This window comes from Sitodiplosis mosellana, unplaced genomic scaffold (assembly GCF_009176505.1).
Source record: "Sitodiplosis mosellana isolate CC-2019 unplaced genomic scaffold, AAFC_SMos_1.0 Smas_scaffold_6226, whole genome shotgun sequence".
Lineage (NCBI taxonomy): Eukaryota > Metazoa > Arthropoda > Insecta > Diptera > Cecidomyiidae > Sitodiplosis > Sitodiplosis mosellana.
The window spans coordinates 20,840,885-20,866,942 of record NW_022601467.1 but is presented as its reverse complement, the minus strand read 5'-3'; the positions used below and the strand labels follow the sequence as shown (position 1 = coordinate 20,866,942).

General features: G+C 36.3%; 1 protein-coding gene and 1 long non-coding RNA gene across 7 annotated transcripts in view; both read left to right on the top strand.

The window, feature by feature from the left end:
* The window catches only part of LOC129578842 (uncharacterized), a 61,358-nt gene extending 47,024 nt beyond the window's left edge, over nucleotides 1-14,334 (top strand). For all 4 annotated transcript variants that reach the window (XM_055468028.1, XM_055468024.1, XM_055468026.1 and 1 more), the window contains exons 11-12: nucleotides 10,688-10,787; nucleotides 12,344-14,334. In XM_055468028.1, coding sequence (XP_055324003.1) covers nucleotides 10,688-10,787; nucleotides 12,344-13,858 — 1,615 coding nt within the window. In that variant the 3' untranslated portion in view covers nucleotides 13,859-14,334. The remainder of the gene's footprint in view (nucleotides 1-10,687; nucleotides 10,788-12,343) is intronic.
* Nucleotides 14,335-23,075: 8,741 nt separating this feature from the next.
* LOC129578845 (uncharacterized) lies at nucleotides 23,076-25,169 on the top strand. Of its 3 annotated transcripts, none has more exons than XR_008689143.1 (3): nucleotides 23,076-23,356; nucleotides 23,424-24,732; nucleotides 24,904-25,169. It is a non-coding gene; the product is annotated as an uncharacterized LOC129578845 (long non-coding RNA). The 3 variants fall into 3 exon arrangements; XR_008689141.1 differs by having other exon boundaries at nucleotides 24,837-25,169; XR_008689142.1 differs by having other exon boundaries at nucleotides 24,828-25,169.
* The last annotated feature ends 889 nt before the right edge of the window (nucleotides 25,170-26,058 follow it).

Below are 26,058 nucleotides of genomic sequence, written 5' to 3'. Positions count from 1 at the left end.
AACTCAGAATGAGGAGAGACGATAGCAGAAAGGGAAGAGCGAATAAAAAGAGTTATACCGCCACGGCCAAAGCCACACCACATCATGAAAAGGGAAAAACGGATTGACTCCATCTGAAGGGAGAAGCAAACGAAAGATGGAAACGAATAGCGAAGAATGAAGAGAGAAAAAAAAGCGATCCAGCAAAAGACAATAGGCACAAACACACAGAACATCTCAAGATAAAAAATTTCATTCATTTTCGTAACGCATAAAACTCCCGAGGCATATTTCAGATTCAAAAGAAATTAAGAAAATTGTGTGTATCAAGTGGCGATTCTTTCGTCGCTTTTCGTTTATTTTCTAGGATTATTATTCATACTTTTCTCCTTCTCTTTTTCTGTCGTCCATCCCTTTTTTTTTCTCAATACATGAACCGACAGTATGTTTTTTTTTGTGTTGGCTGTATGTGTGTGTGCTCCCGAGAAAAGCGAATTCCAAGTTCAACAACAAGAAGAGCAAGAGCAACCCTTTCCGTTGAAAGACTTTTCAATGTAAAATAACTCATATCGTCACCAATTTGACGTGCGGTGTGTCACAATGGCAGAATGGCAACAACCCAACCCAACTGAACCAACCAAAATCTACATGCACAGCACTAATGTATATTTCTCATTTCTTCACTGATCTTCCAATAAATCACTTGGCTCTTGCTCTCTTTCTCCCTACTCGTCGACGTTCGGACACATTACACGACTATAAACACGAGCGCCAATATTAAAAAACAAGTCAAAGACTTCTGGTTTTTTTGTGTGCCCTTTTCGCTTGATAGAAAACGTGAATGTATTGAGTTTGATGCTTTCGGACAGTTTATTCCATAGTTGTTATGGCCAGAGAGGGAGAGAGAGAGAGAGAGAGATAAAGCACAGAGAGCAAAGAAAAACGTAAGATTTGAATATTGTTGATTCATTTGGATTCGGATCGAAATGAGAGAACGAGAAAAAAGCCAAGTTCGTTCTTCATTCTTCAGATTAATAAGAACAATATGGTTCCTCTGAACACATACACACACCATTTACTTGAAAGAATCACTTGTCAAACATTGAATAAAATCAACAATAAACAACTACGAAAACCTCTTAAATACTTTTGTATGTTCAGCGTGATTAATTCGTTTCATGTGCATAATGATTTGGAAAATCCCAATTAAATGTTTATGTTCGCCAATAATGGAGTGAATTCTGTGGCCATGCCAAGCAACCATATGCAAAATCAAATATTGTTTGTTCTGGTGATATATTCCCGGTTTTTGCCAGGTAGTGATGGTGGTGGTGGTGTTTGTTGCTACACACACACACACACACACACACACACACACACACAAAGAAAAACAGCTCAACTAACATCTCTCGCTCGATCTCTCTTCTTTCGCCACTATACGAACTTTGACTGAAATGAAGTGTTTGATTAAAAACATTCTTCAGCTCAACCATTTTCAGGCTCTCGGCTCTTATGCTTCAACAGCACTCGCAATCACCGATATGGATGCCAAGTGGTAATTGTGTCGCTTTCCCTTTCTACTGTTGCGGTCGCTCGTTAACTGCCAAACAAAAACAAAGAAACGGTAACGTCACTTGAATACGCACCGTTTCCATTTCAAGGGGATGGAAGGAGTTGTATCGGTTTTAATTTGAATCCCTTTCGAAACTAAAATGCTATCAATAACATTCGCTCCATTACAATCACTTTAAGTCACCATTCACTTTATCCATTCATTTCAGTGTACTGGTTCTATTTGCATCGTCCGGCTCTGAGATAATATGGTGACCATATTATGGTCTCGCTAGTTTTAAATACATGCCAGAAAAAAAAATCGGACGATACAAAAGACGATAACCGATAATGAATTGAAATCATTTGGCAATACATTTTTTTGTTACCTTTTTTTCTTATTGAAATGAACCCAAAAATCAAACCACACACTTGATTAAAGTTCGAAATTCTTTACACACCAAAGCATTAAATTGAATTTCAATTTGATAAAGAGCCATAAGCGGTGTTTGAACTATTCCAATAATGCGATTCAATCGGTTGACATATTTAAAAAAAAGAACTTGATTTGAAATTCGAGCACACGTGCAGAAGATACTCGATGTGGAAACATGGATGAACTGCAATACTAGTTTGGTATCAATAAAGCAAATTAAATTAAATATCGGGTCTCACATGAATAGTATTCGTTGAATACCATAGATATCGACACGCATCATCTACGATAATTTAACATGGTCTTCTCATTTTTTCAAAGAGGAAGTGTTTTATTGATTCATTCAAAGGATAAATTCATGTGATTGTGTTCATGTGTTTAGATCTTTCGCCCAATTCTGGGGCAATCGTGCTTAATTTTATTTCATCCGAACCTAGGACAATTTCATGTGAAGCACCATGAATACCGAATCAAATATATTCAATGAAATGAGCTTCATCATAAAACTATGGCAATAAAACGCATTTCAAACAGCCCTAATTACACACATTATTCAGTGATGTGATTTGGTTGTAGAAAATGTCGCAATAGAAACCTTTGAACATTCCATTTCAAAAAAGAGCATTGAAATAAAAACGTCGTTTTTCATTCGATAAATTCAATGGGAATTTTCATCGATGAAAATTTTACTCATTTTTCCCCTCTAAAGTATTGGTTATACAATAATAAATATAATTTTCGAATGAAAACACCAATAAAGGTTCGCACGCATCACAAAATGATTGGTTCAATTATTATATATTTCACAGCGAGAGAGAGAGAGAGAGAGAGAGAGAGAGAGAGAGAGAATATTTTCGATTTGACGACAACGGGCCGGGGTGAACAGAGAAAAAAAAAGAAATATCACATTAAAAGCCATATTAAAACGTTCAAAGATTATTTTAATGTTCCGAATTCAATACGTTATATACATTGGGAAAAACGTACGGCAAATAATCATATTGAAAGATTGAATGGAACAAATAAACCATCTGCAATATATTTTAAAACCATAGAAAAACATTAATAAATTTGCTTTTTGTTCGATTGATTTCAATTATTGGAATTCATTGCGTTTGGGGTTTTTTCCTCCATAAATAAATATAAATTCATTTTGCCAAAATGAAAAATGAGTTATATAAAATGGATGTGTGTGCGCTGTGTGCTGTTAGATGATTGCAAATTTCATTATTGCGTAATAATTGATAATGTTCATTAAAACGTGTCAGATTGAAAGCCTTTTTATAGTATTCAATGAGCTTAAAATGAAAGCTGTTGCAATTTTCACTGTTTGCAAACGCACCTCTGAATATATGTGTGTGTGGCCGTTCGAAATGCGGAAACGAAAGTTATAGAAAGTGGTCAAATGGTGTTCAACTTTTAACTGTGTATTCCAATATTTATGCGGTCTCTGGCCATTCAAATCACGTAGCGTACATTGAGTAAGATTGATTTTTGAGGTTTTTCTATGTTATATCGTCGTCCATGCATAACAAAATAGCCGACAGCTAACTGTGAACGGGCCAAAACCACCACCTGAACTGAAACTATTTAATTGTTTTGATTTTAACACGCCAATAAAATACATTAATGATGTCGTCGGTCGTCGCCATTTTCGACAGCATGATTTTCCGTACGTCAATTCGGAGCATTTGATACGGCCGCTTTGGATCCACACCATTTCGGTATCCTAGATACATCCGTCGTCGTTTTGTCGTCGTCGTCGTCGTCGTCGTCGTCGGGGCAGCAAAAGGTCTCTCTGGTTGTTGCCTCAAGAGGTGCGAAATACTAAATGCTAGAAAATCTTTGGAAAATAATAGTAAACCCAAAACTAATACCTGCTGCTGTGCACAAAAGCGACAAGCAATAAGCACGTAAAGTGGATCAAGTAATCACGAAGCTCGAATCCGAGCTAAAGTGGACATCAATAGTAAGAAATGCGGCAGCAGCAATAGCACAAACACCATCGGCATCAATGCCAATAATAACAATCTGGCAGATAGAGTGGACGAACGAGAGGAGACACACAGATAGAGGGAGTGCCGAGCCGATCCGAGTCGAGTCCCAACAAAAAGAACAATACGGCTAAATCAAAATAACCCAAAGCATTGCTTAACTGTTGCTGAATGACAGCTGAAAAGTAAATGGACAAATTTAATAACAACAAGTTAAGTGTGTTTATATGGGCGACGATGCGAACAGCCATCAAATTATAATGATCTTATCTGTAATTTGTCTTGAGATTTTTCTCCTTCATCAACAATGATAAAACAACAAGCAGCGAAACGCCATGAACAGCAAACAGACACAAATACAACACGAGAAAGATAGAAAGAGAGCCATGGCAAAAGCCGGGTCACAACGGAGCGAAAGAAGGAGCTCGAATGCTCTCTGTTATAAAAACGGCAACTAAAGCAATCGAATCGAAAAATAATAAATAAATACGATATAGCAAGAATGAAGAGCGAGAGAGAGAGAGAGAGCGAGAAGGAAAGAAAAGAGAGTCACGCGGGAGAGTTTGAGTTGAAACGGCAATGCAATTGTGTATACCGTTCAATTTTCGTCTCTTGATTTTCGCTTCATTAATATTGCATTGCAATATCGAATTCGGAATACCGGAGTAAACACAATCTCCCTTCCTGCAGCGATATACGTTATTCAATCCACAAAAGCAGATTGGACTCGGACTTGGACAGTGACTGATGTCATTGCAAAAACGAACAGCAGAGGAAATGTGTGTTTTGTGTATTCAGAAGTGTGCACACCGTTATTCGTTTCGATTTTTGTCGTAATACACTTCTTTTTCGTCTCCGTATGTCACTACCTATTTCATTTCTTTATTTTCACAAATCGAATAAAAAAAAATCATTTTGTCTGTACTAATTGACGATTAGAATTTCAATTTGAACGATGGGTTTCTCAAATTTGATGGACTCATTTTTGGTTGCGTTCAATGCTCTTACATTGCGCGTGTTACTGTGGCTTTTCCAATTTTCAAACCTTCCTGCGATGTAAATCAAATCGAAGCGTATCGAATCACAAACATGATTTACCTATAAAATTAGCCTCAAGATAGGAAAAGATTTTTTAAAAAAACGCATGTAAATTAATTAATTTTCAATGTTTTGTTGAACAACATCGTTGATATCGCAAAAATGTTTAAAAATTCAATTTATTCACTCTTGAGCTCTAATTTTATTGTATGAGTCGCACATGCACACTAATTATTACCACTGGTGAATCGTTTCAGTGGAACCGCATCGAAAAATGTATATTGCTTAATCCATGGGGATGTTAAGACGTAGATCGACGCGTTTGACTCTTCTTTGGTAAAATGAAAAATGACACTTTTGTGTCGAGGCCCTTTGCGTGGCAAAATTATTTCTTGATTGATATACATGTTAACGCAAAGGTCAATAATCAGTTTGTAATTTCATTCGCTGACAGTTTATCGGGATTTTCGACAGAAATCGTTTAAGCTGTCGAATATTTTGTCAGTCATTTCGTTGCGATGGCTGCTGATGTTGTGTTTTTTTCTCTCCCATTCTCGTGTGAACAATTGTCCATCGATACACATGAAACCTTCTGCACCACCATTTTGGCTTCATATAGTTTATGTCCGATGGCTTATAAAGGCTCGGTTGAAAAGTGAAAAACCCAATTTGAGAGACGAACGAAAAAAACAACGAAATTGCTGCTCAAAATCGAAAAATCACACTGAAACGCTTTCATTAAATGGTGCTCTAAAATAATGCGAAATGGAATCAAGTTAAAGAAATTGATTGCTTTGGCATCTCCAAGAGACCCCGAAGGGCGCGTATCGATGTTAGTTCATTCGACATGTTTGACGGTTTGGTTCATCGTAGCAGAATTAAAGTCACTGTGCATCAAATAACACACTGACGCATATCGGTGCGGGAAAATCAAGCAAAGAAGCAAAGGCGAGGGAAGAAAGAAAGAAAGAGAGAGAGAGAGAGAGAGAGAGAGAGAGAGAGAGAGAGAGAAAAAAAACACTGAAATGCGATGTTGAAAATCGCGTCGTCATTTCGTGTACAAAATGAAAATTTCATGTTCAATGGCTAGAGCACGTCGATAAATTCCCGAAACCATAAGCGTGTTGCATGAAATGAAATGTTGCGGTGCAGTTCATTCGCAGCGAAATGAGTCAATTATTGTCGTTACAGGGATATTTCACCTCCCTTTCCCATTCTCTTCTGTGTAGTATCAACATAATTTGGGGGTTTGGAAAAACCGAGAAAAACGAAATAATTGGTTTGACACAAATATGCTGTTAATGCATGCTGATTTAGTGGCTGTTGTTTGCCATATGCTGTTGCTCGTCACTTGCTCTTTCTTTCCTTCTTGCAGCAACAGTTTCCCTGTGGTGTGCGTCGCAGTCCAAAACTATTTGGCATTTTTGAGACAGAGACGATGTTTCATAAAGCAATTTGCTTGGAATAGAAATCAAATTCAATATTTCCAGAGCCTTGGCTCATGGCCATCCACTACCGAAATGAATTACAGCGCAAACAAATGAGCGATCAGGCAAGCATTGAGACCGTGATGTTGACGGTATTCATATGCTTTGAGATTTAATGACAAGTCGCTAAGATCTATGGAGAATCAGAGAAAATGTGTAAGACTTAGTTGAATGACAGGCTGAATTTTGTCGGAATCTCATCGAAATTGACTAATCGAAAAACACTGCGAGTGTAGCCATTGGCTCAGATCTTGAGAATTGTGAGCCATACATGTGTTGCTCATTCGCTTTCGCCCAGGCTTTCGTTGTCGCTGTGTGCGTATCGACATAATTATAGCGATGCTTGTGTTTTCATTGCATCCCCTGTTCACAATAGTATGCGTGTGTACTACTCATCCGAAAGAATCGGGATTTCGCGCCCGAACCCAGCGGTGTCAGCAGAGCAACAGTGTGCATCATCGTTTGCTGTTCATGGCATCGAGCGCGAAAATGTTTAATTGTTTGTTGAGTGTATGTGTATGTATGTGCTGTCACCTCTGCATCGAACAATATCCGAGGGTATTAACGTCGAATTCCTACCAGTGCTCGTGTAATAATAAGTTCACTTTAAGCAAGTGGGTGGATGAATGGTTTCACATCACACAGCTCACAGCGAACTTCTTTAGATTTCTTCATCTTCTTGTTCGATTTTTTCCTCTGCCTTTCCTTCACTTGAACTTCTTCTTCTTCTTCTTCTTATGGTTGTTGTTCCATATTACTCGCTTGTTTTTCTGATCCTTAGTTTTCCACTAGCATGGTTTCTTGTCTTGTTCTTTTATGGTTTGTTGGCCGTCGTTTCGTTACACATTTTCTTTGTGTGTATCGTTTTGGTTTCTCTCTCTCTCTCACACTATTCAATATTCCATGCCAATGACATGCACGAAATTGAAATGACAGGAAAGATACAAGCGCGCGCTCAAAATGGGATTGGCGAATGCTGGGGTGACTGAGACACGAGATGCACTGCTGATATGGAGAAATAGAGTCGAAAGGCAAGAGCAAAAGAGAGAGAGAGAGAGAGAGAGAGAGTGTAAGAGAGAGAGAGAGAGAAAGAGACGGCCCAGTGCTGAATGAAACAAAAATGATTATGTCGCCAACAAGATTAGTCAGTCAGCCGTGTTCGGTGGGGGGTTCCAATAAAAATAAATTGCCTTCGCAACACAAATAGTTGCCGGTTTCTATCCAAGACGACGGTCAAAATGAATTCATTGCCGAACGCACAACTTTCCATTGATATTATTTCGATTTTCACATCTTTTTTTTTCGAATATTTTTCCAGATAAAATGATGAGAAACGAAATTATTTTCAGTATTCGAACACATTGAATATATCGAAATGTATAAATAATCATATGAAAAGTATGCTGAAAAAATTGTGAAGCTTCAGTATAACTGGAAACTTTTTTACGATGTCTCCCCATTTGGTTCAATGGTCAAATTGTTAATGCCTTTTTCATTTACCAGTCATTATGTTGTCAAAGTATATTGACAGTTATAGATTTTAATTTTATGCACACGAATTTATGTGTTTGTGTTGATTTCATTGAGTGTCCCTTATTTCAGTTCATGTTGTACTGTATTTTACAATGCTACACAAGACCTACGAACCGTTTGGATGATATTCGCATCGACTAAAACTAATGGCGTTGGCTTGGCCGTGGCCGGGGACGGGGCCTGGCTCCACACGTAGCTAAGCAAATGCTCATAATTGGAATGATCGGTCGCTATGTCGATGACTGCAAATATTTTTCGTTGCTTTAATGCTATTACTCGAAACAATACCCACATTTCGTAGATGTTTACTCTCCCATAGTTTATATATTGTGTGGAGTCTCTTGTCTTGAAGCATTCCCATGTTTATCAATTTTTTTCTCTTTTTCTTCTTTTTCTCTCCTCTTCTCTATTTACATAATGCCGTTATTAAGTGGCCTTTTTCGTTCCCAATGCTGGGTGTGTTGTGCACCAAAGTGGTGGAATATATATATCGACCATTGGCTCGGTGCCATGAACACCGAACGATGTACTCGCGCTGTGGACATTGTATACACATTCGGAGCGACGAGCTAAAAAAACCCGATTGTTTTTATTTACACACATTTATTGTAGCGGTACAATATGAGCGTGAAATTGTTGGCAAAGACCTACATATCAATTGGTGATGCATAGCTGAGCGTATGTTGTGTGTTCTTCAAATGCTGTCCGTATTGGAAATGCGAAGAGTCACTTATTGCCCATAAGCTTGTCTGCTCCTTAGCAATTGATATAAAATATACCATATCGTGTGGTATTCGCTCTTTTATTTTAACTTTTCCGTTGTAAAGTTCGTTCAATTCTTTTTTTTTCTACTCTCATCGTCGTTTGTCTGATCCTATTTCATTATTCTCTTTTTAGCACATAAAATTGTGTGCATGTCGCAATATTGAGTGCCGATAGTTTGGTGTGCATTGCAGCCATCGTTTTTTATGGCTGTTTCATTGCAGGTCTGTGTCCTGAGATAGAGGCGTGTGTGTGTGCATGTGAATATAAGGCCGTAGCACTGTTGATTCACATTCGGCCAAACTAAAAAAAAAAAAACTATACTCATTAACGACGACAACAGCCAACGTCACTTTCTATTTTCTTTGCTTTTTCCGCTTCAATTTGGCCCGTTTACCGAATGAAACGGACGAAACAATCGCGCACCAACAATAACAAAAACTCATTAATTGATTTATGAGCAAAATTTATTGCTTATTACGCTTCGCTTGTGCAAATACAAGACAAACATTTCTCTCTTCCTCACTTACCTCTCTACATGGGCGATCGCTCATCCACTCGGCCAGTCTGTATTACGTTGGCGATTCTTCTGCACACGGCACAAACCTATATAAACACACCAACTCCCTTCAGAGAAAAAAAAATGGAAGGAATATTGTCGATTAGTTGTAATCGAATGAGCCGTACAAACGGAAAAGAAAACAAATTCATTTTGGCCGTGTTGAATATATCGAGTTCACACCTAGTTTTTCCTCCCGCGCGCTCTCTCTCCCATCCCAATTGCACGATTTTCTTAAGTTCATTGAGTGGTTTTAATATCCGAATCCGTTTTCTCAAAATCATTCAATATAAATTTGATCAGTTTATAGATTAGATTAAATTGATGAATACCAAACATTATTCATATCATAACACACAAGCGTCTTGACTTTAAGGCGAACTGAACCAAATCGGAAACGTAGGCATTTCTCAAAGCATGGGATAGAATGGCAAGAACAAAACAACGATGATGAAGAAAAAAAATATTTGCACTTGTAATGAATGAGTGGAAGCGGATCGCATACAAACACACGGCCAACCAATAAAGTTTTAAATTACAAACTATCGATAAACTCAATGGCCAGGGCTGAGCCGAGCCACTTGCACACACACAACAGTGTACATGCAGAATAATCGTTGGTTGTGGTGTGCTGAATGAAAGAAAATATCGTCCGGGAGATGGCTGTGAATGATATAAACAATTTGTTGAAAATGTCACAGCCCCATACATTCTTACATGGTGGAGGGTCAAACTAAAAACATTGTGCACATTATATTGAGTGAATGCTTGGTAATGCCATTCCCATTTTTCGCCGTCGTCGTCGTCGTCGTCGTCATCATTCGCAGCACTCTGCACACTTCACGGCTCAATCAAACACAAACTATCCAATTACCAATTTTCATGGAAAATCATTCAAACGCACAATAATGACACAAATACTATGCGAAGCAAGCAACAGTTTGTCATTCAAGCGAAATGGATATTTATCTTTGGCGATGACGCAAAGAAGGGCGCATCAAGCATGGAAAAATAGCAAAAATGCTTGTGTATATGTGTGTATTACACATCGGGGCAAGAGAGTAAAAATAAATGCAAAGAAAAGAAAATTGAATGAAGAAAAAGTAAAATGGCAGAAATAAGACGAAAAAAAGCAAAGGAAAAATTGAAAACATATTTATTAGCAGAGAGAATCCATTCGAAACTGATTGGATACATGAAAATGTCTAATTTGAAAGCGGATGCCATCGTTACGAGACTGCAAAGTTTTATGAAAAAAAAAAATTATTATGCTGAATATCGTTTGTTTGCTTTCACTTCGATCGAAGTTTCAATAATAATTTTGTGTGTTTTCTTTTTCTATTTGCAGATTTTTCTACCTGTATCACTTTTCTTTTTATGCATATCATTACCGATTCAATGGCCAATACAGCAGCTTAGCGTTGACAACATCGTGGCTTTTCATCCAGGTAAAATATTCTCGTTGTTGGTCCTGGCGATCAAATCAAAGTTTGGCAAGTCAATTCTGTGTGCATGACCTAACAATATGTTGAATTGGCCGTTTAGGACACTGCATTTGAATTGCAAACGAAACATTGAGATCACGTGGTTCAGAGTAGAGGGAATTTAGTTGTTTTCAGAACATTTCTATTTCACAGAAGCGAACAATTTCTCAAGACATCTGCACATTTTAAACACTAAACAATAAATTCCTTTGAAACATATTCAATGCGAAAACAACCGTATATCGTTGGAATGGCAGCCAACTGTTTGTTTCAAAATAATTAACCAAACAGCATTAAGCTCTGCAAAGCAAAATAAACGTAACGAAAATAAAAGCACAAAATCCATTTGAATCACAGCGAAATGAAAGAAAAAGAGGAATAATTTTCAATATAAAATCAAAACAAAAACAGTTTTCTCGTTATTCTTTGTTCTCCCTGTTTGTGTTGTTGTCGTTTTACTAAACACACTTTGTAGCACATTTCAGGCTGCGAGAATCAGTGGCAAGCTCCACTCCACTCCACTCTCTGTAACGGGAACAATGTAATGCTTTTCAGCCAATCGGATTTGACATGTTGAAAATGCATGCGAGCAAGCGAATCACGTGGATCGTCTGTTTGGAAAATTTCACGTGTGCTCTATAATTAATTCACGTGACCTAGCAACAATTGGAGTTTCATCGTTGCGATTTTATTACGAAGAAGGAAAAAAATGAACGGGGAAAGAGAGGTAGAGGGAGAGAGAGAGAGAGAGAGAGAGAGAGAGAGATGAATGGATAACAGCAGAAAGAGAATGCGTTTGCTCTCATCAAAAAACGGGAAAACTGTCCAGCCATTTCGAACAGAATGGCAGACATTTTTGTGACAAAGGGAATTGTATTTCAATTTTCTCTCGCTGCATCCCTTAGCAGCAACCGGTAGCATTAATCGATAATAATGATTATAACTAGAGTATTATAGTACGAAATACGTTAGATACGCTCCAGCAGTTCCGTTATAAAAGCAGTTTGAGTTTGAGCGACCGTTTCGTTCACGTGGCATGTTTATTAAATAATGAGAGTAAACATTTGCTGATTCGCTTTCTTTATCCGCATACTTTCATCAACCCATTTCCCATGCTGCGAAATTCCACTAGATTGGCAATATATTCAGAAAGAAAAATTAAACACACAAACAAGGAATGAAAATAAATGGAAGAATATTTTCTGCCCTGTCACTTGGATTATTAGCTTCAACGCATGGAACATTGAGTAATTAAACTATATTGCTGGTTGCATTTCACGCTGTTTTGAATTCAAACTGTTCGATTGAAAGTTGCAACTGGACAATAATATGGGATGATAGACGACCCAATGGGCACAGTGAAGAAATTATTTCAACATTAAAGAATGTTCTGTCTTTTGTGTGAACAATAACAGCCATACCATCTCTCTACTCTATTTATTGCTTTATTATTTTCAAATAATGTCAATTTAATTGGGAAATTCCATTTTATTCTTCTTCTCTGTTTCTCCTGTTCATAGCATTCGATGATATATTTCTTCCATCACTATGAATTGCCTGTGATTATTCAACAAGCCCAAGTGCAGCAGATACTTCGGTTGCGAACACGTCAAAGGCATCAGCAACAAAATGGTAACGGTGCACACGGTGCAACGAATAATGCGTCCAACATAAGAAATGGTTCGAATGCAGCAAATCAAGCGAATAACGATACAATGGGTAACAATCAAACGAACAATAATGGCAACAGTCCCAATAACAATAACCGTCGCAATGGCAATTTGCTCACAACGATTTCGTTCATTTTGAGCTTACAAATGGCCACTACGCTATTCAACTATGCGACACGTTTGATTGGAGCGCTTCAAGGTCGGCTAACGAATGATGTACTCGGCACGGCCGCATTTTTCAACAATAATAATGACAACAGCTTAAACAACAATAACAATAATAATCCAACGGCAAACATCACACGCTTACGCATTAACCTGAGCCGATTGCGACGTATTAATTTGGCTGGCATACAAATTAATCCAATCCAAATTAATCCGGCCGATGGCACTGGAAATATTCGCATCGATAGAGATGAAACAGCCAACGGTGTTGGACCAATGGACGAAAATAGTATGGCCGCTGCTGCCGTTGCCACCGCATCGTCATCGGCAGCAACCAGCCAAACGAATCACCGTGAGGCACACGATGATGAATCAAATTGTCAATTGCATCATGAATTGAACAACAGTAACAATGACACAAAATCCAATGAAAATACATTTGACCAGATTGCTACCGATGACTTTGACATCATCGATGCAAACGATGGAATCGAGGTAAAACCAAACAATGAATTAACCAATGCGGCCGCATTTGATAAAGCCAAACTCGCATCACAATTGGCCGACAAAACATCATTCTATCGTATTGACCGGACCCACGACGGATCATCACTTGATTACGATATACAAATTCAATCAATTGATCCGAGTCCATCAAATTTGAAAATTGAAGATCCGTGCAATACTACAGCAATAAGCAATGATGTAAATCATTTGACAATGAATGCACCGTGTATAGCTAACGATATGAATTCAACGGGCCCAATCAACGCTGGCAACGGTGATGGGCTGTATTTTCGACAACGGTCGAATATAACGTCGACACATCAAACCGAACCGTGCGGCCAAATCACATCTTTAGACGAATTTTCAGCTGAAAGTCATAGTTGGATACAGGGTGATAGAGGAGATCTTAGTTTAGCAAATACAGATATTGGCATTTGTACAGAATTAGAAGGAGCAAAAACGTCATCATCACATGCCGCTACAGCGGCACCTGCACTGGGCGAATCGTCGAGTCAGCGAAAGAATGTCACAATCACAACATCACCAAATACGACATTCGACGACGTGGCCGATACGACGACGACGACGACAACGACAACGACAACGACAACGACAACGACGGTGGCACTGGCCGACAAAAACATTCTGACAACAACAAAAAACAACATTGATGGTCCATACGCATACATATAAAATGTTGAAAGAGAGAAGAAGAAAAAAGAAAAGAAAAATGAATAAGAAATAAAACGCGTCCACAGAATATAAAGTTCAAAATTGGAACATTAACTGAAACACACAGCGTTTCGGGCCACACACCGGAAATAAGTTTGTTTGTTACGTTTAGCCATGGTTCCGGTGCAAAAAGTATATGTGCGAGCGAGCGAAAGAGAAGTGAGGGATGGATGGATGGATGGATGGAGAGACAGAGATAAAACCGATTTGATTTCAGCGAGAATGAAAGTTCTTTTGTGTTAGCACTTCAGGTTTCACTCATGCAAAATTCTTCATTTGTACTTTCATTTCTTCTTCATTCTTTTCTTTTTGTATTCTTTTCGAAATTGAGCGCAGCAGTTCAGTTTATTTTTCCTTTTCGTATGTATTGTTGTTAAGAATTGTTCAATCGATTGGTATAAGAGTATGTATAAAAAATATATATTTATTGAAAATACGATGTAATCTGTATAATTTATGAAACTTTTCTTCTTCGTTTTTTCTTCTGTGAAAAAAAATAATTGTTTGCTAGCACCCCCATCTAGGGAAATAATTTAACATACAACGCAAACTTTTTTTTCTAAATGAATGAATGTAAGTAAATGCTGAACGGAGACAGAGAGAGATGGCCATAGGAAAAAATTTATTGTGTTGGGCTGCATGCGATACTCTTGAATAGGATAACGAGCCCAAGAATGTTGACGGAGAAAAATGTTTTGATTGCCTTAAATCACAATTGATGAATCACTGCAAATTAGTTTATTTTTTCTCTTCTGTTCTAAATCCAATTACATCATAAGCTTCTCTTAAACATTGATATAGAAAATGGTAAACAAGATGGAGAAGAACGATTCGTCCGCAAAAAAATACTTGTAGTACATAAACTTTAAACAAAGATGAAATCTGAGAACTATAGTCGACGAATATTATTTCATGTTGTTTCTTTTTCTAAATGCAAATTCACTTTGAATCAATAAAGTAAATGACGGGAGTTCCCATACAATTTTCTCATAGAATGGCGATTAGTTTTCTTTTAAATGGGCGTCCACATTAAAATGAATCGCGGTGAAAAGGTAAATTAGCTCTAATATTTGGATATACTATAATCCGGTGCGATGATTTTGAAGCGGCAAATTAGCAGATGCAATGGATCCAATTGAGAATTTATTTATTCAATGTGAATAATTCCCATCTGTTTTGATTTAACATACAAATTGAGTCGAATTGGCCCGAAGAATTGATTAGGTAAGTATGGATATCGGTTGCAAACTGATTCGAGCATAGCTAAATTATAATCGTTTAATACGATGATCAAATCGTTTACTTGCCGATTCAAATATAATTTCCATACGGTTAAAACGTTGCTAAGTTAAATAGGTACACACGTTGTGTTGGTTGCCAAAAACCGTTCGCATTCCGAATAATTTGTGGATCATTGTCGTCGTTGTCGTCTGTATGGTATGTCAAATATCATTGCGCGATGGTTGGATAGAGAATGATGGAACGGATTTGTGTATTTTGGTTGTTGTTGCTTTTAAAAAGGCAAAACTTGTGAAATATGCGGAAAACAATTTTCCAGAGGGAAGCGAAAATATTTTAGCGTCGTCATTTACATTGAACGAAATACGATGGATGCAATAACAATAACCCTAACGAAAACGTTATTTACCATTTCCCATTGAAATTTCCGCTGTGTCGTTTGTCGCCTGACGCAAATTCGAACGCGAATAAAGACACTCGGCGATTGTTTGATTTTCATTGTCTGCGGCATGTGAGTGAGCGTCTCTGGGTATGCATTTGCGTATAACATATAACCGACTAAAAAAAAAACACAGCCAATCCAATTCATAATTTTGTTCTTCAGGGGATCGTTTGTTTTTACCTTTACCTTTGCCGTTTTGCCAAAGAGATAGAGAGATTTCCACCACATCGTCGGGAATAATAACTGTAATAATGATGGGGAAAAAAGTGCACTAGAGAAAATGTACACGAAACTAAACACACATACCTATATGTGTCTGTTTATTTGGACGAATAGGAAAGAGAATGAACAGGGAAAAAAACGCATAAAATTTTGTTTTCAACCGCGTTTCGCGCTCTTAATGGTAATTGATAATAATAGCTTTTTAAATGGGCTTGGTTTACAAGAGCACTTGTGTGATACACACAACGGGTAAGGAATGTACACGGCAACTAGTGTTACACACATGCAATGTGTTCCGTGCACATATATACACACACAGCGACACAATCATCGGTTTCATGTGAAAATCGAAAACGCTAAAACTATAATCAAACGGCAATTCGAATGAAGAGAAGAAGAAAAAAGAAACCGTAAGCAACACTCGTACAGCGGTGAAAATAGGGACGACAAAAAAAATTAGAGAAGCACGAAGCCCGCACGAAATAAAAGTTGAAATGTTTTACGGTGACAAACATGATTAGTATGAATGTGCCTTAATATACGAATCTGTATGCATGAATTGCACACTTTATCCTAATCAAGAGATCATTTCTGAACAGGCGAAGCGTGCACTTTGCCATGGTTTTTGTGTATGCCGTGCGCTAAGCCCAAAAACCGATTTTATCGCATCGTGTGTTCGCTTCAGGTGCGGATTAAAGTTCGATTTGTCTGGGCGAAAAACGAAACCCGTTTTCCCGTGTATATTTATTATTTGCTACCACACAATTCTATTGAGTTACTTCTCGCTACGTTTCTATCTTTTTCCCGCTCTTGGTCTCGGTCCGTCTGTCTTATTCAAGTGCTTCCCGCTTTTGAAAAGCAATTGCAAACCAACATGAACCGACAATCAGTCGACACTGAAAACTTTTGCCGCATTCAGCCAATTTTCCACAGTTTTACACCAAACGCCAATGATCACGTAAGACGGATTTAATTATTTCCTGTCAAGAAGAGAGAATCAGCATCGACGAAGACGACATTGTTCTTTCAACAAGAGGAGTGCTACCTGTGCTACCAGTGGTTTGCAATATGATTTCACCTCATCGTGTAATGCTTACTGAAGCGTATGGTGACTGTGCACAATTTTGTCACTGAAATTTGGTTAATCCCCTTTTTTCGTAATATACACAATTATATCAATATTTCTCTTTTCGTGCCATTTATCTCTCACAATGTTTTTTTTTTGGCTGCAATAATTACTTGCCAAATAAGTGTGCTGGCCAAACCGAAATCAGAAACACATCTTCCTACCTTTATGTACGAATATGAACCGGAAAAAAAATAAAAGATTAATCAAATTGATTTCATGATGTGTAGTTATTTTTTAATCATTATTTCCTTAATATACAATTCTAAGCCAAACCACACGACGATTAAGAATCCAATAGAGCTGGAATAAATGTTTCCCCACTTCACCATTGTTGGTTTCATCATAGCAAAAGCGTCGATTTACAACTGTCGTCATCACAGTGAGTGCATTGAATCGTTTGCTATTGGACATATGTGGACCCTACACGTAGTGTGAAACGAGTTGAAATATGTCGAAATATTCCATTTTTGTTCCGTTGTTATCGCTTCTGTTTTTTGTTGTGATTTTCAAATGTAAGATGAACTTTGAACGTTTTGTCTGTGTGATTTTTTCTTTGTTATGAATTATACGATTCGATTGTTTGGGTTTCAGAGGGTGCGGCAATGGAATGTGGATCAAATGAAAAGTTCAACGAGGAAGGAGATCCGTGTCAAATGACATGTGCCGCGGTTTGCATCAACATTGCTGCGTAAATAACATCGTTGCCCCATCTGCATGTTACTGCATTGATGGTTATGCTCGACAAAAATGCGATAAAAAATGCATTCGAATTGATTCGAAGACATGTCAAGATGAAGCTTTGCCTGAAACTCCAACTGATTGTAATGCAAGGTGGCCAGCAGTGGGCTATTGGTCATTACCTACACAAAAATCCCCAACAAAAACAAAAAAAAAACGTCCGAATTATTATAAATGTGACCAAAATATACGAAACCGACAAAAAAAAATCATGTCGTCAAGCATGCAATAGAACAGTGTGAAGCTTCGCACATACCATTTAAATTTTAACAAACTATTTTACAACACGAACATCTGTTGAATAAAAAAAACGAACGTGCGATGAATATATTACATTGTTGTTTACATTTATGAAGTCATTAGAATCAACTAAAAATTTATTTCGTTGCTGTAACTGTTTTGTTTGGACTTTGTTACGCGTTTGTCGTTATTTTCAGATTGTAGGGGAAATTGAATTTGCACACATTCGAATGTGAAATGAAAATAATGACATCTGTTTGGTGGCGGTGTGTTTTGTCACCACTCAAAAATAAAGTTGGAATTGTTTTATTTTATGCTGGTATTTTGTGTTCGATTTTATGGCATTATTCAGTAGAGAGAGAGAGAGAGAGAGAGAGAGAATAGCGCAGCTATAGTGATGTGTTCTCATTGTCAAACTGCCAACGCCATCACTCAAATTCCCGCTCACACTCAAGTAAACTCAGCTCAGGTAAATTCTGCTGTTACTTCGGAAGACGATCTGAATGAATGACACTTCATAATAAAAGTTATTGTTAGTGTAGCGCTATAGTTGCGGACCATAGTAAAAGTCAAGATCGAGGCCAAAATGAGAATATTTATCATGTAACAAATTTGGAATTAGTTAGCGACGATACAAAGTCTTTTGTTTATTCAAAACAAGAATAGTTCTCTAATATTTTTTTCTTCGAATATTTGAGATATTTCTTTGATACATTCGCAAAAAACCCACAACATGCTGCATTCGCTAACCTCTCGAAACTTATCAATATTTTCTTCTTCAATTATAATGAAACGCGTAATGTGCAACAGACTTGGTCGAATTTTGTGTTTTTTTCCCTCGGATTCTATTTTTGAGTTTCTTTTTCGCATCTTTTTGCCACTCACACAATTCGGAATTGTTGAATGGTTCAATCCAAACCAATTTAACAAAAACTCAAAAGTTCATGATTAAAGCGCACTTATCAATTACGAAAATGTAAATATCAAGCAAACAACATTGGCAATCAGATCACTTTTAGGAAATAGAACTTCAGTCTCAATTAGATTGTTTATTTCATTTTCTTCTCGAAATTCGCAGCAAATTTTAAGGTTTTAATTATGTTTACAAATATTTCTTGCTCGCCAATTCTAGATCAAAGCCCACGGCATTGCGCGCTTGAGAGAGAGCTGAGAATTATCAGCAACACGGGTAGTTATTAATCGTGTACTTCTGTTTATAATCTGCGTTTCAGGGTAGCATTTTCAATGAATTTGACCTTCAAACGCTCCAAAAAAAAAAATCTACCCACGAATTGTTCTCAATGAGCGAAGGAAAAGAAATTAAATCAAATGTACTAACCAGCTTAAATGTAATCAATCAATTGAAATCTGTTATTTTATATTTTGTTCAACCAATGCCCTTTTTTCCATCCCGAAACTCTGTATTTTACAGAAGTTTTTTTCTCGAACAACAATAAAATCAATTTTTTTTCGTCACAACAACTTTATCAATGAAAAGTTTCGTATTTTTCTATCAAAATCAATTTTTTTCAACGAACTTTTCAATTACATCGCTTTAACAATTGCTGTTGTGAATAATTAATTTGTAAGTTTAATGCAATTATTGAATGGCGCTTTTGAGAGGCTATAAATAAAATAAATGCTGGCGGTTACAAAATGCAACTTTAAACCGATTTCATTGCATATTTGATCAAGGTTCATGATTCCCTCTATGAATAATTAAAAATGATATTGACACTAACGAAATAATGGAAACAATGATCGTCACCATTTCATGGTATTTAAATACTATTCGTTTTTTTTTAGAAACATATGGAGATGGCATGATATTGATAGCGGTGAAGACCTTTGAATTGCAGTAGTTCTATGAATGTTATGAATCGAATGAATTCTCCTTGCTTTTGGACAATTTTGGGCTAACACAAAGAGAAATTCGAAATGCGAACTCCAGTTGAGAGAAAGTGGAATTGAATCTTTCAACTAAAAAAGCCTTCGGATAGCTATTAGTATGAATTTTCCACTTTCTCTCGTTGATATACACTCCTCATAAATACACACCTCATTTTGAATGACTCAATGTATTTTTTGTTATCGTCAACTCCATTCATATTTTTTGTTCTGTTTGCTCAATGTCGAACAACAAATTCTCCGCATTTATGATGTAGTGTTCTTTGAAATAATCACCGATAACAAAAATTTCCGGCATAAATTGCTTGTGTGGTTTGAAATGTAAATATTATTCATTCAGCTGGCACATGTGAGTACTTTTTTTAAGTGTTCAAGAATTGTCACACCGTCCGGTAAACACAAACAAAAAGCGGACAATGTATATAAACCACCGCGATAGTTTCGATCATTAAACGTCAAACCAACAACGCCACACATTTTGACGGGAACTACATTGATGAGTGTATTCAATGCAGTGTCAAACATAGTCGTCATTGTGTTGTGTGGTGAAATAATAATTATTATTTGAATTTTTAATAAATAAAAATGTTTCGATTCTGCCAAATAAAATTGTGCAAATATGCCGCTGGCACACTAGACAAAAAAATTGCTTTCTTTCGGTAGATTAAACCCGTATTTAAAAAAAATAGTTTTTCTTCCATTTTCAATTGAGTTGTATGAGAGAAAATTACGGTTTTATATGATATATTGGAGTTTCCATAATTTAAAAAAAACACAAAATGTTAGATTCAAAATAGAAACTGGTTCGTGGCAGAATTGTTTTTTTTTTTAATTTTGCGGACCATACTGAGAAAACGCTTGCGTTCGAACAGAAAACTACACTGAAACAGAAGTCGATTTAACATTAGCTGTCAAACCGGCAAGATGAACAAGTGCGTTTGTAAAGTGAGCGCGTTCACTCCGTGTCAGCAGGTTTTGGACGAATTTCATTTTACAAATGATGTTGTTATTAGTGTAACGATACCCCCGCGATATAAACATTGCGAACGCTGGAAATTCCCAGTTGAATACAAATCAACTGCTTAGCCAAAATATAGATGAGATTTTGGTATAAATAGTTCACGTGTCGCCATGGCTTGTATCAGTAAGCAAGTTCACTGTGTCAGAGCATCTTTGAATTTTTAAAAAAATCTTCTAAAGCAAACATATCAGTGTGTCAAAAATGGCCCGAATTACAATCATCTTTTTAACATTGGCAATCATCGCTTGCGTATGGGCAGCACCAAATGAAAGTAAGTAGACATTTTACAATAGTGTTTAGAAATCAGAATATAAGAATGAGTTATATTTAGAGAAAAAAAACAATTTTATTTTCAGATAAATGTGATGGCGAAAACGAAGAATACAATGAATGTGCCGCTGGCTGTGAACTACAATGTAACAATTTCGATACAACAAAATCCAAAAGATGTTCACCAATCCAAACTTTTATGTGCCATCAAAAGTGTGCTTGTATAAAAGAACACGTACGTAACGATGAAGGAAAATGCGTCCAAGCGTCATCGGCAGCTTGTGGTGGCCAATATGAACCTAAATTTGAATAAGACAACTCACACCAATTTCGAATCTCAAAGAAACAATAAATAAATAGAATCAAGAAATGCTTGTGTTTTTCACTTTATTTTAACCATAAAATCAAGTCAGCAATTCATTTATTTTTATGAATTCTAAAGTTCTTAACTCTGAATTACGATAAAGTAAACCAATCAGAAAGTCGAAATAAATTAAGAGAGATATGTTATCATTAACTCCAATACAATCAAATATGGTTTAATTGTTCGCTCTGGAGATTAAGTGCGTTTTCTTTAAGTTGTTGTTGATCTTCCTTCACGCAAATGTAGACTATCTTGAGAATTCATTCGTAGTGTCATCTATAAATTGTGTTCTGAAATTTCCAGTCTTAGTAAATCATTTAAATAAAGCTCTTATATATATATATATATATATATATGAAAAGAGAGAATATATATATAGTCAACTTAGATTGTATAGGAAACAGATGGGAGTTCAATCGCACAGGCCGTAGCATTTCATATCTTAGCGAATAAGTTTGAATGTGTGAACGCAAAGTGGGTGAGTATACAGAAAAGGCGAGAGATGCAGTGTGATGTGTGTACACTTTTTTGAAATGTTCACTCTAATATAGCCCGTATAGAGAGTTTGAAGCAGCGTAACTGATTTATAGGTCACGTTACGGTTTAATTTACATGAATCATATCGCTGGCATTGCATCACTGTGGTTCGTGTAATGATTTACTTATCGCTACTTTTTTTTACCGTATAAACAATGGGTTAAAGCATTTATTTCTATCAAAAATGCCGACGATGACCGTAAATGAATTAAAAATTCGGTAGAATGAATGCGTTGAAATTGTATGATTGAAAATTTTATGCACCGATTCAAAGCGATTTAAATACGAAAGCTGACATCAAATCTAAAACAAAAATCAATTGCAATAAAAATTAATACGGATGACGTTACAATGGCAACAGAATCTACCACGCGGGATGAAACGTTCTCTTGAGACAATTATTTATATTTTCAATTTTTTTATAAGTGCTTCAATCAATATTTCTCTGAATCCAACTTAAAAATAGCAACCCTTGACGTTGATACCTATATTTTTTGGATCAAGAATACAATTCCAAGAATTAAAATTACAATTGGGTTGTTGAGAATGAAAATAGAATTTACCGAATACACGCGTTACTATGCAAATCATTTTTGTGTTCCAAGTAAGAGATTAAAGCCGGATATCTAGGTATATAGGATACATACCTACTGCAATATTTTAAACCATTTCAAGAGTTTCATCATTGTTCGAGACACTCACCTCGTATTTCTTACTAGAAACACACAAGCGATTTACATGCAAACGTTCACTTTCGGCACAATTTTTTTTATCACTGAATTAGTTTGAAGTGCTTCACGTTCTAAAAATGATTGAGTCAGACGTCGAACAACCCAAACAAAACTGAAAAATGGCAATAATAATCAACAGACAACAATCATTGAAATGAGATATTGCGCTGTACGAAGACTGCTAACAATGATTGTGCGTGTGTGTATCATTTTGCTTTTTGCCAAATGCAAATCGTCGAAAAATTCATCGCTTGCTTTTGTTTTCTGCCTTGAACTGCACCTTTACAGGAACGCTCTTATCATCATGACGTCGAGTTAGGACATCGAATATTACTTTCATGCCAAATAGATTGCTTGTTTTGTTTTCAATGACAGTATGTCAGGCATGTGTAGATAGCTCTTTCCAATTTGTTTCTCTCTCTCGCGTAAATATTTTGTATAAATGATCATTCATTTCCTGTGATTTGTATCAGTAAGTGAATTGACACTGTGTAAAGTCACCGTAAATTCTAATCGTTTGCAGAAATTTTAATCCGTGTGTTTCGAAGCGAGCGAATATGGCCAAAATATCGATAATATTTTTCGTATTGGTTGCGGTTGCTTGTGTGTGCGCAGCACGTGAGTAGAAAACCATAGAATTTATGATGTGTTGATATGCAAATTGTTTTGTTATTGGTATTTCCAGCAAACTGTGATGAGAACGAAGTATACAGTAAATGTGCACCAGATTGTGAAACGCAATGCAACAGATGGGTTGGTCCCCGTTGTCCACCAAAGCAAAGCAACGAATGTTTCAGAAAATGTATTTGCAAAGCCGGTTTTCTACGTAGCGAATATAATAATCGTTGCTTCGAAGAATCCTCACCGTATTGTGGTGGCAAATACATACCCCAATTGAACTGGATCGGATAGACTTGATATAAAAATAATGAAATTGAAATAGTTCTAGTTAAAAGTTTAAGTTTATGTGCACAAAGTTATGACAATTTTGGTCATATTCACGACAACATTTCATTCGATGTAGAATTTAGATTTAGAAGAACTACTGTACAAACTGTGAAATTAATAAATAACTGCTAGTGATTAATACGAAAGAATCTGTTTGAAAAGCTCCTGTTCTCTGTATGCAAACCAACAAAAATGCAATAATTACGGAACTTCTACTGTGAATTATACCAAAAAATTCTTTATTCTCTCAAAGTAAAGTCTTTGGTTTGACGTGTTTTTCTCAATTCAAATAAAATGTTTTCCAGTTCGAAAAATATAAAAAAAAATATTGAAGTATAAGAAAAGTCACAGTCATTCGGTCAAATGTTCAGCGATATATTTGTGTCAATAACAATTCGATTTTGCAACATTTTGATAGCAAATAAAAAAATTTAAGAAAATCTCGGTAAACAAAAATGTGCTCGCACCATCGAACGGGCTATTTACAATATTTCGAATGTAGTTCGAGTCCTTCGAAACAAAAAAACAAATTAATAAGTTCAAACGATTAACTCAGTACGATAAGAGTTTTTATAAAATCACATTTTCGATTCCAGTAGCAATGGCTTCTAAATCATTTTTTTTTTTAAAGAAATATTACTCGTAGTATGATGAATTGTTAGCAATAACGCAATGGAATTCAACAACAACACAAACAAAAATACTTGCAGCTTTGAACGTAATCTTCGACACTTTCATAGGTCACTTAATTTAAAATGTCAACGAAGCTGAATAAAAAACACACTGGCTGAAACTGAGCAACGATTATGCGTCAAGTAAATTTACAGCCGTTTAACTCATTCAAATTTTTCAAAATAACGGTTGCAAAGTAGCTAAGACATTGATATAAACTGTTATATTATTTGTTTCGACATCATAATTTATCAAATACTACTATCCACAGTGTAGGAACAAGGAACAATTCAGGTTTCGTTAGAACCGAACTGTGTTTGCGCCAAAGGTTATGCTATTTGAAATTAAAAAAACCATTGATTTCAATTTAAAAGGTGTGTTTTATTCAAAATCATATTTCATAATTTTCATCTACACTTCAAAATCGATCTTAAGTAATACTTCATTTTTTGTATATGTTCTCTACGAGAACACGTAGATACTACCCTCACTAATTGGAATTACGATTTTCATGTTGCCGTTAAACCCGATCCATGATCTCAAAGCCGACAAATCCATCATGGACGGCGCAGATTGCCCGTGTGCCACTTTCTTTGGGTTGCTGCTGATAGCAATAAACATGAGCGAGGCTGACCCCCAAATTCCAACCATCCACGCGGTATTCAACTCAACTCACACAAATCAATACCAATACGAAAAGACTGACGAATTGTTTTCCATACAGCTTCTGTTTGTATAGAAAATAAGATAATTATCTGTGATTTTTACACCTATTTATTATAAATTTAGATTTTGTTCGGTTTTGTAGCCATCCACTGAGTTGACGAGTTAGTATTCTTGTCTTTGACATCAATCTTGAATTATTTACCATTTGGCATCAAATTTTTTTTCAATTTTGAATTAATTCCTTTTTTGCATCGAATGCTCTGTTATTTTTCAAATCATGGTTTATTGATTAACGCAAGCCATTCTGCAGTCAACATGAATCTGCCCAACCGACGTAAAACTTCTCGCCAATTTATCCACCGCATAAATTGTGTGACGACTTTTGCAGTCTCAAAGTCTCAAATTAAACGCGTAACAGTTAACACTTCACATAGCCTTTGTCCCTTTGGAAACGTTTACCAAAGCTTATTTTGGACCGTTTGCTATCGGACTACTATCAAGCATTTCCATCTCGGTTGTATGACTGTGTTTTTGTTTTCATGTCCTACTTGTGTAAATGCAGAAAGATTACGAAAAGAGACTGGTTTTTAACGAGGCGAGAACTGATAGTTTGTTTGTTTGTTATTATTAATCATTGTAAGCAAATACTAATTGATGTAACAGTCTTGCACTCTTTTCCGGCCACATTCTATTATAATATATTCAGCCAGAGCTTGGCGGTGTTAAATAAAAATAAAAATAATACACTCTTGGTTTCATATTAAACGAGAATTTTCATTTCTTAATTCAAAATGCGTTCATTGAAGATAGACAGTGACTACATCGGCTGGATTATAGATTATTCTACCTAACAACAAATAATTATCAGTTCGAATATCATATTGATATCAAATAAACAACTACAGCCTAACTGCCAACGTGTCTTGTCGGTGTGATCCGTGTCTTCCTATTTATTCAAAGAGCAATACGAACAATTTAATTTACTGAAAAACTGAACTCAATGCGAAAAAGCAGCAGGAATACTTTGAGGTCAT